Genomic DNA, 15,156 nt, shown 5'->3' on the forward strand with positions numbered 1-15,156 from the left:
GATTCTAATCCCGGCTCTGCCGCTTGTCTGCTTTGTAACCTTGGGCATGTCACCCCTTCTCTGTGCCTCAGTTCTCTTACCTGTAAAATAGGGATTAATATTGTTAGACCCACCTGGGATAGGGATTGGGTCTAACCCGATTAATCTGTATCTATCTCAGTGCTCAGTTCGGTGCCGGTCACAGTAAGCGCTTAACAAATACCATGGCCGGGAGGAGAAAAAGTGGCCAGGTATCGTTCAGCCTCCTGCTTCGGGCTTCCGACTGGGTGTCGAACTCTGGCCAATTGGGTCAGTGTGTTACTCGACGCGTCTTTACCGAGATACCGCAACCGATCTGCGGGAAAGGAAGCCTCCCGATCACAACCCACAGGAGGCTTGCTTGGCTGGAAGTGACTTCCCCTTCTTTCCATACCTGGTTTTCTCTGGTCATGGTGGCCAGATCGTCCTGCAATCTCCTGATTTCCTTAACAGCCACCTCCTTGGATCGCTCTTGCTCTCCGAGCTCCAGGTGGACGGTGTCAAGCTGGCGGTGAAGGGAGGCCACTTCCCGGTCCCGGTTACTCAAGGTGTCCTTCAGGCGGCTGTCAAGGGGGCAGTTTGGAAAACCTTAATTAAAATTTCTTTTAAAACGCGACGTGCTGGAGGCTCGAAAGCTTTTAAATATTTACCAAATCAATAACGCACTAAATAATGGCTGCTATACGAGGAAATGGCCGCCCTGTCCGATAATGGCATTTTTAATGAGCTTATCACCTAGGGTTCTCAATTCCGAACAGAACCGAGCAAAGAAGTAAATAATCTGGGCAGATGCTGGTTGTTATGGGAGGAAATAATGGGTCCTGAATGGATCATTCCAAAACTGACAAGAAATTAAGGGATTCTCAGAAGATGTAAAAGAGAATGCCACTGTCTTCTGGACTGGGTCCAACCTGATTATCTCGTATCTGTCTCGGTGCTTAGAACACAGTGCTTGACAAATAATAATAGTGGTGGTACTTGTTAAGTACTTACTATGTGCCTAGCATGAACTACATTCTGGGGCGGACACAAGATAATTCTCAATTTGCTTATGAGGAAACTAAGGCCCAGAGAAGTGACTTGCCTAAGGTCACGCAAGTAGGTAAATGGCAGAGGCAGGATTAGAACCCAGGTCCTCTGATTCCCAGGCCTGTGCTTTTTCCACTGGACACAATCTACCTAGTTTAACCCACAGTCTGCAACTCTTTCTCAACAAATCCCCCTCCCCCACCAAAGTACATTCTGAGAGCGATTATTATCCTTGTTGCCTTTTAATAATAGTGATAATAATGGTATTTGTTAAGCGCTTACTATGTGTCAAGCACTGTTCTAAGCATTGGGGTAGATACAGGGTAATGAGGTTGTCCCACGTGGGGCTCTGGTCTTCATCCCCATTTTACAGATGAGGTAACTGAGGCCCAGAGAAGTTAAATGACTTGCCAAAAGTCACATAGCTGATAAGTGGCGAAGCTGGGATTAGAACCCACGACCTCTGACTCCCAAGCCCGGCCTCTTTCCACTATGCCACTTTTAGACTAAAGCGCCTCAGTCGGGGAGAACAACCCCAGGTGTTAAAGACGGGGCTTCTCTAGGTCCAGTTGTTGCTCAAGTACGGCCGTCACTGGAAATGCAGGCCTTCCCAAATGCTCCCTTTTCCCCACGCAACTTTTCCCTGAAGTATTTTAGTTTAGAATTTGGTTTGGAACCCGCTTCTGGCCATCTTCACGCTCTCCCAGTGCCCAAGAGCAATGAAGCCAAGGAGCAGGGCCCTCTAAGCCCCACCTCCAGCCTGGCAGACAGCCTGCCGTCCCCCGACCCTCCACGCTCGGTCTGACAAGGGGCTGCCAGGGCCGGTGGGATCCAGACTCCAGCCGGCGGGAGCTCTGATCCGCGCCATCTGTTTAAGCGGGAAACATCCACAGGCTGGTGCCTCTTCTTGAAAATGTACAACGTGGAAGCCAGAACGGGCCTGTTTCGATCATGACTTACTCTGCGGCCGACTCCAGCTCCGTCAGGGTCAGTTTGAGGTGGGCGATGGCTTTTTCCTAAGGAAATTACAAATATTTTAGCATAAAAAGCCCCATGACTCCATCGGGGAAACTGACACTTGAATATTGCCCGTGTAATCACATACCGGCACGCCCCCAGATTGGTTTTGAACACGTTCCTTGAAAATGGGCCAAATGATCCCGAGATTCACTTGAACATATTTATTGAGCGCCTACTGTATGCAGGGCACTGTACTAAGCGCTTGGGAGAGTTGCTGCCCGCTTGCTATTTTTATCAACCCGCTGCATTTATTGAGCACTCACTAAGCGCAGAGAACTGTACTAAGCGCTTGGGAGAGTACGATAAAACAATATAACAGAGTCGGTAGACACGTTTCCTTCCCACAATGAGCTTACACTCGAATTGGCCCGAGGGTGCTCGAGAGGACTGGAGCGTTTAAGGTCCCAGGCCCCTGAACCTCAATATAACCCCCCTTCTACCTGCAATCAATCAATGCAATAATGACATTTATTGAACGCTACATGCAGAGCGCTGTACTGAGCACTTGGGAGAGTACAATACAATAGAGTTGGTAGACACGATCCCTGCCCGCAAGGAGTTTTCAGTCTAGAGAAGAGCAACTGAGGGGGTGGAGGGATGGGACCAATGACTAGTCATCTCCCCTCCTATCTGGCAAGGTTCTCCCATTTTTCTGCCAAGAAAAAAAGACAGAAACACATAAGAGTCGATGGGGAGGAAGAGAGGATGTGATCGTCAGGGGAGGGAATCAGGGAGAGGGAGAAAGAGAGTGTGTTAGGGAGACAATGAGAAGTAGAAAAGACACACCCACCCGTGGGGAGACAGAAATAGAAGAGTAGTTGAAAAATGGAGAGAAGAAAAAAATTAAAAGGCCAGAAAAACGGCCGGAGAATGTAGCTTGCCCTGACTGAATTGAGCAAGTCCCATGAAAAGCTATTCTATAATCTGCCCGGAACCCAGTTCAAGGTCAAAAGAACGGGATTTGGGGGGACTCTTGCGGGGAGGAATGAGACTTTGGAGTTTTGGAGTCGGTGCAGATGACAATTAATGCAACTAGTTCCAAGTGTCGGTCACTGCTCAGGTTATGGTTTTAAAGGGGCTCTGTTTTTGTTTGGGTACAATATAGTAGCCCCGCCTTGTCCGTAGGGGTACATTCATGTCTCAGTGGCCGGGACCAACGGCTTCTCTCCTTCCCGCTCTCTGAATTGGACGGAGATGTGACATCCTGGGCCGCCCGCATACCTTGTTGGCTAAGTTATCATCTAAACACGCGAGCCTCTCGGTCTTCTCATCCACCGTCTCCTGCAGATGATCCTTTTCCCTGTCCAGGACACAGACGGCCCTCTTGAGCGTATTCACTTCCTCGTCTTGGCAGGTGATCTTTCGGTTGAACGTATCTAGATCCCGGGGGGAATCCGGAGAGGAGCGAGGGAGATGGTAAATGACCGTTTCGCCCGACCGCCCTCTGTTGCTGTACACGCGCACGCGCTCAGTACTCAGTAAGCGTTCAATAAATACGACTGAATGAATGAAATGAATGAAGGAATGAGCCCGCTCACCTATTCTGTCTTCCAGGGCGGCGATCTGGGCCTGGGCCGACTGGAGCTTGTCCCTCTTCACGGACAGGCGGTGCTGGAAGTCATCAAGGGAGCGCTGGAGCTGGTCATTGAGGAGCCTGCGGAGCCCGCCCCAAAATGACGGAAGGGCACGTTGAGGGCTGAGGTGGGGGCACCAGGCGACCTCTTTTATTCATCCTGCCCGCTTCAACTGGACAAGGCCCGGAGGCAATGGCCCTGTGATGCCCTCGGCTTCAAAGACTAGGGCTTCGTCATGCCCTCTTGAACACTGCTCCGCTTTACCCGGCATAACCAGGGTTACTTATTAAGAGCTGATGGTGGGGACCAAGGAAGGCAGTACAAGGGCAGTCCCCATCCCACGCAACCTGCCGATAAGTGTTCCCACCGTCAGCACGGCAGCGTGGCCTGGATGGAGCCCAGGCCTGGGAGTTAGCAGGACCTGGGTTCCAATGCCCTGTTACCTCATCTGCAAAATGGGGATTAAAACTGTGACCCACTGTGGGAGATGTGGAGTGTGTCCAACCTGATTACCTTGTATCTACCCCAACGCTTAGTATAGGGCATGACACGTAGTAAGCACTTAGCAAATACCACTACCAAAAAAAAAGGCCAGCCCAATGGTCAGTGTGCCGGCCCTTGCTTTTGGGTCCATCAGTGACCGTTAGGTGTGGGTTGGCCACTTGCCTCACCTGTCGTCTGTCAAGCCCTGAGTGAAGCTGGGAGTCCCAGTTCCACCCTACAAAGCCCGGAACTGACGTTATGTGGAGGGAGGGGATTCCCTCAAGCCGACCGTCTCCTCTGCGTTGTTCTTCTCATAGGGAAGACGGGGAGAGAAGAATATAAGCTTCCTGAGGGATGGGATCGGGTCTACCATCTCTACTGTACTCACCCAAGCGCTATTTTTTTTTTTGTAACGGTATCTGTTCTGAGCCTACAATGTCCCTGGAACTGAACTAAGCGCTCAAGTAGATACAAGCTAATCCAGTTAGATGCAGGCCCACATGGGGCTCATGGCCTTAATCTCCATTTTTACAGATGAGGTAACTGAGGCCCTGAGAAGTGACGTCACTTGTCCAAAGTCACAGAGCAGTAGACAAGTGGCGGAGTCGGGATTAGAGCCCAGGTTCTCGCACTCCCAGGCCCTTGCTCTATCCACTAGGTCATGGTGCTTCTCAAGCGCTTACAGGGACAGGGCTCTGCATACAGAAAACACTCAATAAATACTATCGACTGACTGGGCAGTTGGCAGTGAGGACTGTGGGAACACTGGGATTTGAGTGCAGAGAGTGGCACTGTCCCACTCCTTTGGTAAAGGGGTTTGGGGTTGAAACCCACTGAGGGTCTGGCTCGCCTTCTACAACCACGGGGGGGGGCGTCCCCCCCCAATCAGAAGGCTCGACTGACCTCGAACTCTGCCCAGTATCGAGGTAGGTGCTCAACTATCTTAACGTCAGAGCTTACCGAAGTGAGTTCAGCTCCGTCTGCTGTTGAGACGAGTCTTCGGAAGCTTGGGCGCGTTTCTGTGACTGGACCTTTAGTTCGCCTTCCAATGATGCTATCGTCTCTCTCATCTGGGAGACTTTAGACTTCAAATCAAACCTTTCCGTTTCAAGCTGGAGTTACAACAGGAGAAGAGTCTCTAATTAGGAAAGATGCATCTTCAACACAGACATTCGTTTTTCTTTCAACCGAAAAGCCATCGGGTAAAAGCCAAGTTTAATTTCACCTCATAATTGGTGTTTTTCAGCTCTTCAATCTTGTATTCCAATTCTGATTTCCCCAGAATGGTCAAGTCCTGTTGGTTCTGAGGTAAGACAACTTGAATGAAAAATCACAGGCGGTGCTGAAAACCTTTGAACTCACAGAAACTCCATATGAGCTCGGTTTACTCTCGGCTGGGAGTTCGTTGTGGGCAGGGTACGTGCCTACCGACTCTCTTATACTGTCCTCTCCCAAGCACTTAGTACAGTGCTCTGCACATAGTAAGCGCTCAATGAATACTATTGATCAACTAATTGACTGGTTGCCTTACCGAGAAAGACAGGTTAGGTCAAGGACATGGGTCCAAGTGTCACAAAACTAGCTGCTTGGGTCAAATCACACTCCTGCCTAGCTTCCATTTTAGCACTCTCCCTTCGAATTCAGCCCCAAGTAATAATAATAATAATGTTGGTATTTGTTAAGCGCTTACTATGTGCCGAGCACTGTTCAAAGTGCTGGGATAGACACAGGGGAATCAGGGGAATCCCACGTGGGGCTCACAGTCTTAATCCCTATTTTACAGATGAGGTAACTGAGGCACCGAGAAGTTAAGTGACTTGCCCAAAGTAACACAGCTGACAAGTGGCCGAGCCAGGATTTGAACCCATGACCTCTGACTCCAAAGCGCGTGCTCTTTCCACTGAGCCACGCTGCTTCTCACATTGCATTTAATTGCAAAGTAATTGCATTTGGCTCTCTCCATAGGTGCGATATGTTCAGTTATCCCCTATTATTTATTCATTTATTTTAATTTTCTATACCCAACTGTAATACAGATAACTAGGAGCCTGGAATAACCAATGTGCACATTAAAAAAAAAATAAACGCAAAACATTCACCTTTAACTTTTCTCTTAAACATTCCTTTTCCTTGATCAGTCTTCTTAAATCAGTTAATGCATTTTCCTTCTCCTCTTCCAGTCGGCAAAGGACATCTTGAGACACTGCATCCCTTCGGAGCACGCTTAATTCATCCTGTGCCTTAAAGAACGGAAAATTACAAATTAATTGTTGCAGTGTAAAATTTGTTACCATTTTAGAGGCCTGCCCTAATCACAGTTAATGAATGAAAGAATCAATAAATCGATGGTATTTACTAAACGTTTACTGTGTGTAGAACACTGTACTACGTGCTTGGGAAAGTACATTATAACAGAATTGGTAGGAGGAATTAATTCATTCCATCCTTAAAGGAAGCTGAAGAGAATTCTACATGCAGGATCTAAAGCAACATAACATCCTTTTCTTCAGGACAAATGAACAGCACACCACACTAACATTCTCAGTGGCAGCGAGACACAATGCAAGTTTCCAAAATTCAGATTCTACCTTCTATTTCAGGCCCAAGAAAGTCCCTAAATGTGAAAATTCAAAATACAAATGGATGCCAATTAGAAGGAAGGCACGGAGGCAAAAAAAAGAAAAGAAAAAAAGAGGTTTTTGGAAACATCTATATCAACTATTACGAAGATCTAACTGCTCTTTTCCACAACTATCTGCAATTGTATGCATCACAACTTGCATTTGTAGGCTTTAAAAAAAAAAGATGGCAAAATTTTTTCTCTTTCCTCAAAAGTGCCCTCAACCTCCATGAGAAAGTGCCTGAATGTGAAAATTCAAAATACAAATGGAGGCCAATTAGGAGGAAGAGGCAAAGGGAAAAAAAAAAGATTTTTTTGGAAATATCTCTATCAACTATTACTAAGATTTATCTGGTCTTTTCCACAACTATTTGCAATTGTATGCATCACAACCTGTATTGGGAAGCTTAAAAAAAAAAAGAGAAGACAAAATTTCTTCTCTTTCCTCAAAAGCGCTCTCCACCTCCACAAAGATGGAAGAATAAAGAAGAACATTAAGAAGTTTCTTTAGAACAGAATCTCATCTAAACCTGTCGGGGTTTTCTGCCCGCCAGTTCTTGGTTGCACCCATCTTTCCTCTCCGCCCCCACTGCTATCAGTGTTCTGGTCTTGCCTTGGCTAGGTCACTGCATCAGTCTCCTCACTGGTCCCCAGCCTCCAGCCTCTTCCCCCTCCAATCTACACTCCCGTTCATCCATTCATTTATTCAGTTGCATTTATTGAGCGCTTACTGCGTGCAAAGCACATTACTAAGCACTTGGGAGAGTACAATACAGGAAGACACATCCCCTGCCCCCTATGAGCTGTTTAGAGGGACAACCTCACGGTCTAGTCTAGCTATTACGGGGGTCATCTCCCCAAAGCGTCGCTCAGCCCACATCTCTCCTCTCCTCAACACCCTCCGCTGGCTCCCTGGGTCTCTTGGCATCAATTGCCTTCTTTGCCGTCAACTTCAAGGCTCTTCACGGTCAGGGCCCGCCTCACCTCTCAGCTCTTTCACCTGCTATCTCTCTCCACACAAGCTAACCATCTACCTGTAACTACTGGAAAGGGCCTGGGTCTGGGAGTCATTCTAATCCCAGCTCCGCCACCTGTCTGCTGCGTGACCTCAGGCAATTCACAACTTCTCCGGGCCTCAATTACCTCACCTGTACAATGGGGATTAAGACTGTGAGCCCTGTGTGGGACAGGGACTTTGTCCAACCTGATAAGCTTGTAACAACCCAAGGGTTCAGAACAGTGCTTGGCGCATAGTAAGCGCCTAACAAATACCATTAAAAAAAACTCCCCAGAAACTTTCTCAACTTTCACGCCTTCTTCCCCTACTCATGTTGTTTCCCCTGGTTTGGAATTCCCTTCCTCCCATCAAAAGGACCCCAGCTCTCCCCACATTCAAAGTTCTCCTACAATCCCGCTTTCGCCGATAATCCTGCCCTGATTAATTTCCCAGAACTCTAAGCCATATTGACCGTTCGGCCAGCTCTAGCACCGCTGGACTTATAATTGCACCCTCCCTAGCACTCCTATAAAATACAGGATGCTGTTTATGTATTCTGATAGCATTATAAATATTTTTATACTTATCTGCCCCGTTAGGGCAGCTCTTTGTGGGCAAGGTACCTGCCCCTTACTTATTCTGTAATTCTGAGCACAGTGAGTTGCACTAAAAAGCTCCTATTGTTCATTCATTCACATTTATTGAGCGCTTACTACGTGCAGAGCGCTGTACTAAGCGCTTGGAATGTACAATTCAGCAACAGATAGAGACAATCCCTGCCCAACAATGTGTGACTACTGGACACGTCTTTTTAGTGGAAATGGTCATTACGAACACATTTGTTCAATACGGTACTATCCCAGAAGAACCCTAAACAATTTCCAAGCTAAATAATATCATTTCCATCTATTATCTGCTTTTCTATAAAGGAATGTTTGGGTTTTGCTTTGCCAAGAGACAGATGAAGCTCAAGGTTGTTAAGTATTTCAGGAGAGAATTTCCAATTAGCTGAAAAGTCTGTTGGCTGGAGTCTGTGATGTTGATGAGCTGTGTTCCTGTCAAAAAAAGAGCTGATAGAGAATTTTGCATCTCCTCACTGACAGAAGAAGTCCTGCTCTGAAGTAATAATTAAAAAAAGGATCTCGGGAAACCCAGATCACATTCAGGTCTGCCCTAATGCAAATGTGCATTAAGCATCTTGGTTAGAATGCTGTCAGGGAGTTAGGAGGCAGTACTCCGATAACAAAAGTCTGTTTAGAAAATACAAAATCACGGTGTTGGCGAGTACAGTGTGAGTTATTCCTTAACACGAGAAGCTACAGTGGCTAGAGCATGGGCCCGGGAGTCAGAAGGACCTGGGTTCTAATCCCAGTTCTGTCACTTGTCTGACGGGTGACCATGGATAAGTCACTTTAACTTCTCAGGGCCTCAGTTGCCTCAATTGGACAAAGGGGATTAAGACTGTGAGCGCAAAGTGTGCCATGGTATCTACCCCAGTGCTTAGCAAAGTGCCTGGCACGTAGTAAGACCTTACATACAATTACAAAAAATAGAAAAAAAACCCAAAATGTGGTTTTTTGAAAAGACATAATTTTGTAAAAACGCCACCCTCGCCTCTTAGGAGAAGTGCGGCAGTCTGGCTCAGGGTCTCCAAGCCTTCTGTTTGGGGGCAGTCAGTCAGGCAGGCAATCGTATTTATTGAGCGCTTACTGTGTGCAGGGCACTGTACTGAGAGTTTGGGAGAGGACAATATAACAATATAACCGACACATTCTCTATCCACACCGAGCTTACAGTCTAGATACGAGGTGGGAAACCTTCCACAGGACGAGGTGAACGGCCAATAGGACCTTGGTGAGAGGGCTGGGGGTGGGGAGAGGAGGCAGAACGTGCCAAGGAGGACAAAGGTGAAGGAGCGGCTTCCTCCCACTTGCTTCCGGTTGACTACAACCAGAGCCCCGGTAGTGAGGCTCGTGTCTGCACCCCAGATATGGAGCATCGAAGCAGAGCTCGGCCACTCTGTAGGGAGCCCCAAAAAGCAGACTGCTGCAAACCCTGAAAACCTCCACCCCCGACACGTCCAGAAACTTAAACCTTTCTTCAGAATACTAAATGAATGAGTCAAAGATCTCAAGGATCCCAATAAAACTGTTGTTGCACTCTCATGATCTGCTTTTTATGGCTGTATCTCTCTCATCTTTTTTTAATGGTATTTGTTAAGCGCTTACTATGTGTCACACCCTACACTAAGTCCTGGGGTAGATACAAGATAATCAGGTTGGACACAGTCCAAGTCCTTCATGGGGCTCCCAGGATTAATCCCCATTTTAGAGATGAGGGAACTGAGGCACAGAGAACTGAAGTGATTTGACCAAGGCCACACACCGCAGCCAAGTGGAGGAAGTGGGATTAGAACCCAAGATGTTATCAAATATCATTTAGTTACATTAAAGTAGCTTCAACATGATATAACTTGGAGGTGCTCCACTTTTTTTTAATAGCTCTGCAGTCTATTTGTTCTTTCAAGTCACTCAGTTTCTTACTTGCTCATATAAATCATTCAGCTTGTCTCTCTCCGCTGTCAACAATTTGACGTTGGACTGAATTTCCACCACATGCTTTTCAAATCTGTCCATCATGGCCTGAAGTTCATCTCTTTCCCTTGTGACCAGCCTGAGTTCTGAGTTGTAATCACTCTGCAGGTTGAAAAACAGCATAGTTTATTTCAGTGTTTGTCCCTGAAGAGACCCACAATACACTCCAGTAAGTCAGTCAATCAATCAATCAATCAATCAGTGATATTTATTGAGCACTTACTATGTACAGAGCACTGGACTAAGTCCTCTAGACTGTAAGCTCGTCTGTAGGCAGGGAACATGTCTACCATGTTCTATACCTCTGCTGCATTGTCCTCTCCCAAGCGCTTTTAAATAAAGTGCACACAGTAAGCACTCAATAAATACCACTGATTGGTCAACTGACATTATAAGAGACTTGGTAGACACGTTCCCTGCACACGAGTTTATAGTCTAGAGTTACATACTCACACCCCCAAAGCCACATGTGCAATTTTAAATCGGGAGTGTGCCGAATGCCCTGCAAACACAGGCTGAGGAATTCCCTAACTCCAGACCACCTCCAGCTATAAAAGCAGCACAAAAAACCGTCTTTCAAATTATTTTCATAACAATCGGTGATATTTATTGAGCGCTTACTGCCGGCAGGGCACTGTACCTAAACACCTGGGAGAGGACAACGGACTTTCGGCTCGCTGGGGGCAAGGAAGGTGTCTTCCAACTCTGTTGGACTGTACTCTACCAAATGCTTAGTAGGTGTGCTTTGCACATAGTCTGCGCTCAATAAACAACACTGATGCTACCAACTGCTATACTGGACTCTCCCCAGCACTGAATACGATGCTCTCTGCACACAGTAAGTGCTCAATAAATACCCGACTGACCAAGGGGGAGACAGACACTGAAATTCATTCATTCATTCAATAGTATTTATTGAGCGCTTACTATGTGCAGAGCACTGTACTAAGCGTTTGGAATGTACAAATCGGTAACAGAGACAGTCCCTGCCCTTTGTCGGGCTTACAGTCTAATCGGGGGAGACAGGCAGACAAGAACAATGGCAATAAATAGAGTCGAGGGGAAGAACATCTCATAAGAACAATGGCAAATAAATAGAATCAGTGTGATGTACATCTGATTAAACAAAATAAATAGGGTGATGAAGATATATACAGTTGAGCGGACGAGTACAGTGCTGAGGGGGTGGGACGGGAGAGGGGGAGGAGGAGAGGGAAAGGGGGGAGAAGAGGGTTTAGCTGCGGAGAGGTGAAGGCGGGGGTAGAGGGAGCAGAGGGAAAAAGGGGGGAGCTCAGGCTGGGAAGGTCTCTTGGAGGAGGTGAGCTTTAAATGCAATAAGGGAAAGGGGAAATGGCGGGGTGTAAGACTACATTGGTAAGCGCTGCGGGGGTCTCATCTGGCCTCCCGACACACCGGTATCCTCGGGCGGAAAATCCAGGCAAGGCAGAGGGAGGTTGGTCATCCCCATCTTTGTCCCCACTGAAACCACGAGCAGGAGGTGGAGGGGAGGACAATCCCGTTCGTCTCCCAGACCCTCCTGTTCATCCAATCCCTTACCTTTTCTGGACTTTTTCGGAATGGGCTCCTCTCCCGAACGGCTCTCCGCCTGACGGTCTTCTGGAGGTGCTCTAGCTCCATTTTGTAATGATCCCGATCCTCTTCTAGACTCTTTACAAATGAATCCAAGCGCGACGGTGTCTTGTTGGCATGCAGGACACCATATTCCAGCCTCATTTTCTCTAATTCTAAGACGATTTCTCCTTCTGGGGGCAAGACACCAAAGAGAGTCACCCAATGACTACTTGAATGCTTAAGACTAGCGAGGGCCCGCCCCTTCAAAAATTTTGCCAAGAGCTTTCAAAGGAAAGGGGCCCTGTCTTCTGGGGATTTGGGACTGCACAGCTGCAAGTCGGAGTATTGAAAGATAATAACAGTAAAAACTAAAATTTAAAGGGGAACTTCTCCCGGGGGGTCTTGATTTCAGCTCTCATGGGTTCTATTTATACTTGGAAGTTACCATTCAGTACTCTTTTGTCACAAAGAATTAGCATGGCCTAGCGGATAGAGCACGGGCCTCGGAGCCGGAAGGAACTGGGTTCGAATCCCAGTTCCCCCACTTATCTGGGTGATCTTGGGAAAGTCACTTCTCCGGGGCCCTTTGGAGTCAAAGACTAAAGCACAGGACAGTGTCCAGAAAATAGCCCACCTGCAAAATCCGGAGCCCGAATTTGGGCACCAGGAGCTAGGCTGACTGTACTTATCATGAGGATCAAGGGAGAAGAAACCTTGGTAGTGATGACATTAGCCGATATAATCAGTTACCTCATCTGTAAAATGGGGATTAAGACTGTGAGGCCCAAATGGGACAGGGACCACGTCTAACACGATTTGCTTGTATTCACCCCAGCGCCCTGGACAGTGCCTGGCACCTGGTAAGAGTTTAACAGATCCCACGATTATTATTAGATCCCAGGTGCCAAATACACAATATGGAAATAATCCAAGAGGTTTATGGGCTCAATATTTCTTGTTTTAAAATTTCTCAGTTCGGTATGACCGGTCAGTTTAGAAAGGCCTTGCTATTGGAGGACATTTTATGCCAACATTAAATACCTTTCCAATCATATCTGCAGCATCTTTGGACAATGGCTAGCCAAACCTGCTAGCCAAATTTGAGATGCCCTCTCTCCCGTTTTACGAGCTGCTGGGCTCTGCCCTGCTACCTCATGAGAGTATTCAGGGGAAAAATAAAAAGAGGTCCTCTCCTCAAACTGAAATTAGCCAGTGACAATGAGCTATTAACAGACAGGGACAATAGAGACTAAAATTAGATTCTCTGCTGACCCTGTAAAAAAAAAAAATTCAAAATCATTTTGCCAATTTATCTTTCATGCCTTACCCGTAATCATCAGCTTTTCAACTTTTTCCGAAAGTCTGTGCTTTTCGTCTTCGATCTGATTGAGAACCGATTCGAGATTGGATTTCTCATCTGTTACGATGAGGAGCTCGTCAGCCAATCTCTCTTGCTCTCTCTGACACGAGCACAACTCCTGCGAAAGAGTGAAATGCAGTAGTTCAAATCCTGGAAGCAAGGCTGAGAGACAAGCATAAGAAAACAAATGGGTTCTCAATCATCCAAGACCGTCGGACTTCTTGGACTGTTTCCAAGAAGCTGTGTGGCCTCGTGAATAAAGCACAGACTGGCAGTCGGAAGGATCTGGGTTCTCATCCTGCCTCCACTACTTGTCTGCTGTGTGACCTTGGACAAGTCAGTTCTACTTCTCTGCACCTCAGTTCCCTCAACAGTAAAATCCCCAGTTCCCTCAATTGTAAAATGGGGATCAAACCTGTGAGCCCCATGTGGGACAAGGGCTGTGTCCAACTTGGATTTACCTCAGAGCTTAATACAGTACTGGGTAACATGATGAGTGCTTAACAAATATCATTAAAAAAAAAGAACCAAGAAAGAGTTTATTTCAGCACGGCATTTTCTAAGCCCAATGGAATCCTCTCCTGCACGTGGGCACGGATGTTAGCCCAACGAATTAGCTTTTGCGCTGAGCCTGGGCGGCTGAACTCTGCGCTCTCCATTTCACCGCTTACAAATAGGGGAGGAAATTTGCAAGGCCCGAAATCAGTCGCTGCAGAGCTCCACGGGGGCAAGGAGGGCGTATGAGGGCAGAGAACGGGCACGGACAGTGATTGGGACTGTACGATGTGGGGCGTGGCTGCTGCCTGGCTCACAGCCCTGAGAACTCTGACCAGGGATGAGCTTTGTGTGTAGGAGCGTGTGCGCGTGCGGCTTCTCAAACTGCAGGAGGCCGGATCTCTCGGGAATCGCTGTCGTCCACACCCAAATATGAGACTGCGGGCAACGTTATCACCTGAAAAGGCTGGTGGATGACCTAATCTCTTCCTCCCTGGGGGCCCAAAGGGACCGTCCCCAGGCTCATCCCCATTGTTGCACTTTAGATCTTCTTCCTGACGGTATGAGCGGGACGAGCCCTTCGCCCAGAAAGGTCACCTCCATGAGACCCTCGGGGGTCGGGCTCCGGGAGTCCCCCTCCCGCCGTCTGCCCCATTTGCAGATGCCTCGTTCCCACCCACCCCTCCGGCCCTACCCGGCCTCTCTGTGTTGGCCGATCTTCACTGACCCTCGATGGATTTCTCATCTGTTACGAGTGCTATGTTGGCCCCGGGTGGCCGTGGGCAAAGAAAAACCATTTCCCTGCCTAGTGACCCCCGCCCTAAAATGCCACGCGGGAGCGAAACGTCACAGACGTGCCTTCATCCCTAAGGGCCCTGCATGCACTTAAAAGTCATGTTAACTCACAGATTTAAGCCTTGCCACTGCTTCTTCAAGGTCTTGTATTTCACTGTGTTTTCTCTTAATCTCTTTCTAGGATTAAAAAAGAAATAAAACTGCTGTGAAAATACTGAAAGGCCAAATATTTTAAAACAGTTAAATGATAATAACCCATCATTTTCCTGAAAGTGTAAAACATGAATTCGACCTGTGGATTTTTATTAGATTCCCGCAAAGAATAATAATGATAATAATGGACTTGTTAAGCGCTTACTATGTGCCAGGCACTGTTCTAAATGCTGCAGGAGATACAAGTAAATCACATTGGACACAGACCCTGTCCCACAAAGGGCACACACTCTTAATCCCCCTTTCTCTGAGGCCCAGAGAAATGAAGTGGCTTAACCAAGGGCCCCCAGTAGACATGTAGCGGAGCCAGGATTAGAACCCAGGTCCTTCTGACTCCCTGGCCCCTGCTCTCTCCACTAGGCCATCCTGCTTCTCGATCGAGATTA

The 15,156-nt window shown here is 47.4% G+C and overlaps 1 protein-coding gene across 3 annotated transcripts in view; it reads right to left on the bottom strand.

Moving 5' to 3' along the window:
- CEP135 (centrosomal protein 135) overlaps nucleotides 1-15,156 on the bottom strand; it is a 46,723-nt gene that overhangs the window by 13,284 nt on the left and 18,283 nt on the right. For all 3 annotated transcript variants that reach the window (XM_029077014.2, XM_029077013.2, XM_029077015.2), the window contains exons 9-19: nucleotides 14,669-14,734; nucleotides 13,235-13,385; nucleotides 11,893-12,098; nucleotides 10,285-10,437; nucleotides 6,224-6,364; nucleotides 5,350-5,427; nucleotides 5,085-5,236; nucleotides 3,606-3,721; nucleotides 3,289-3,443; nucleotides 2,008-2,063; nucleotides 413-581 (exon numbers count right to left, since the gene is read on the bottom strand). In XM_029077014.2, the coding sequence (XP_028932847.1) occupies nucleotides 413-581; nucleotides 2,008-2,063; nucleotides 3,289-3,443; nucleotides 3,606-3,721; nucleotides 5,085-5,236; nucleotides 5,350-5,427; nucleotides 6,224-6,364; nucleotides 10,285-10,437; nucleotides 11,893-12,098; nucleotides 13,235-13,385; nucleotides 14,669-14,734 (1,443 nt within the window). The remainder of the gene's footprint in view (nucleotides 1-412; nucleotides 582-2,007; nucleotides 2,064-3,288; nucleotides 3,444-3,605; nucleotides 3,722-5,084; nucleotides 5,237-5,349; nucleotides 5,428-6,223; nucleotides 6,365-10,284; nucleotides 10,438-11,892; nucleotides 12,099-13,234; nucleotides 13,386-14,668; nucleotides 14,735-15,156) is intronic.

The sequence above is a fragment of the Ornithorhynchus anatinus genome, chromosome 12 (genome assembly GCF_004115215.2).
Source record: "Ornithorhynchus anatinus isolate Pmale09 chromosome 12, mOrnAna1.pri.v4, whole genome shotgun sequence".
Taxonomy (NCBI): Eukaryota; Metazoa; Chordata; class Mammalia; order Monotremata; family Ornithorhynchidae; genus Ornithorhynchus; species Ornithorhynchus anatinus.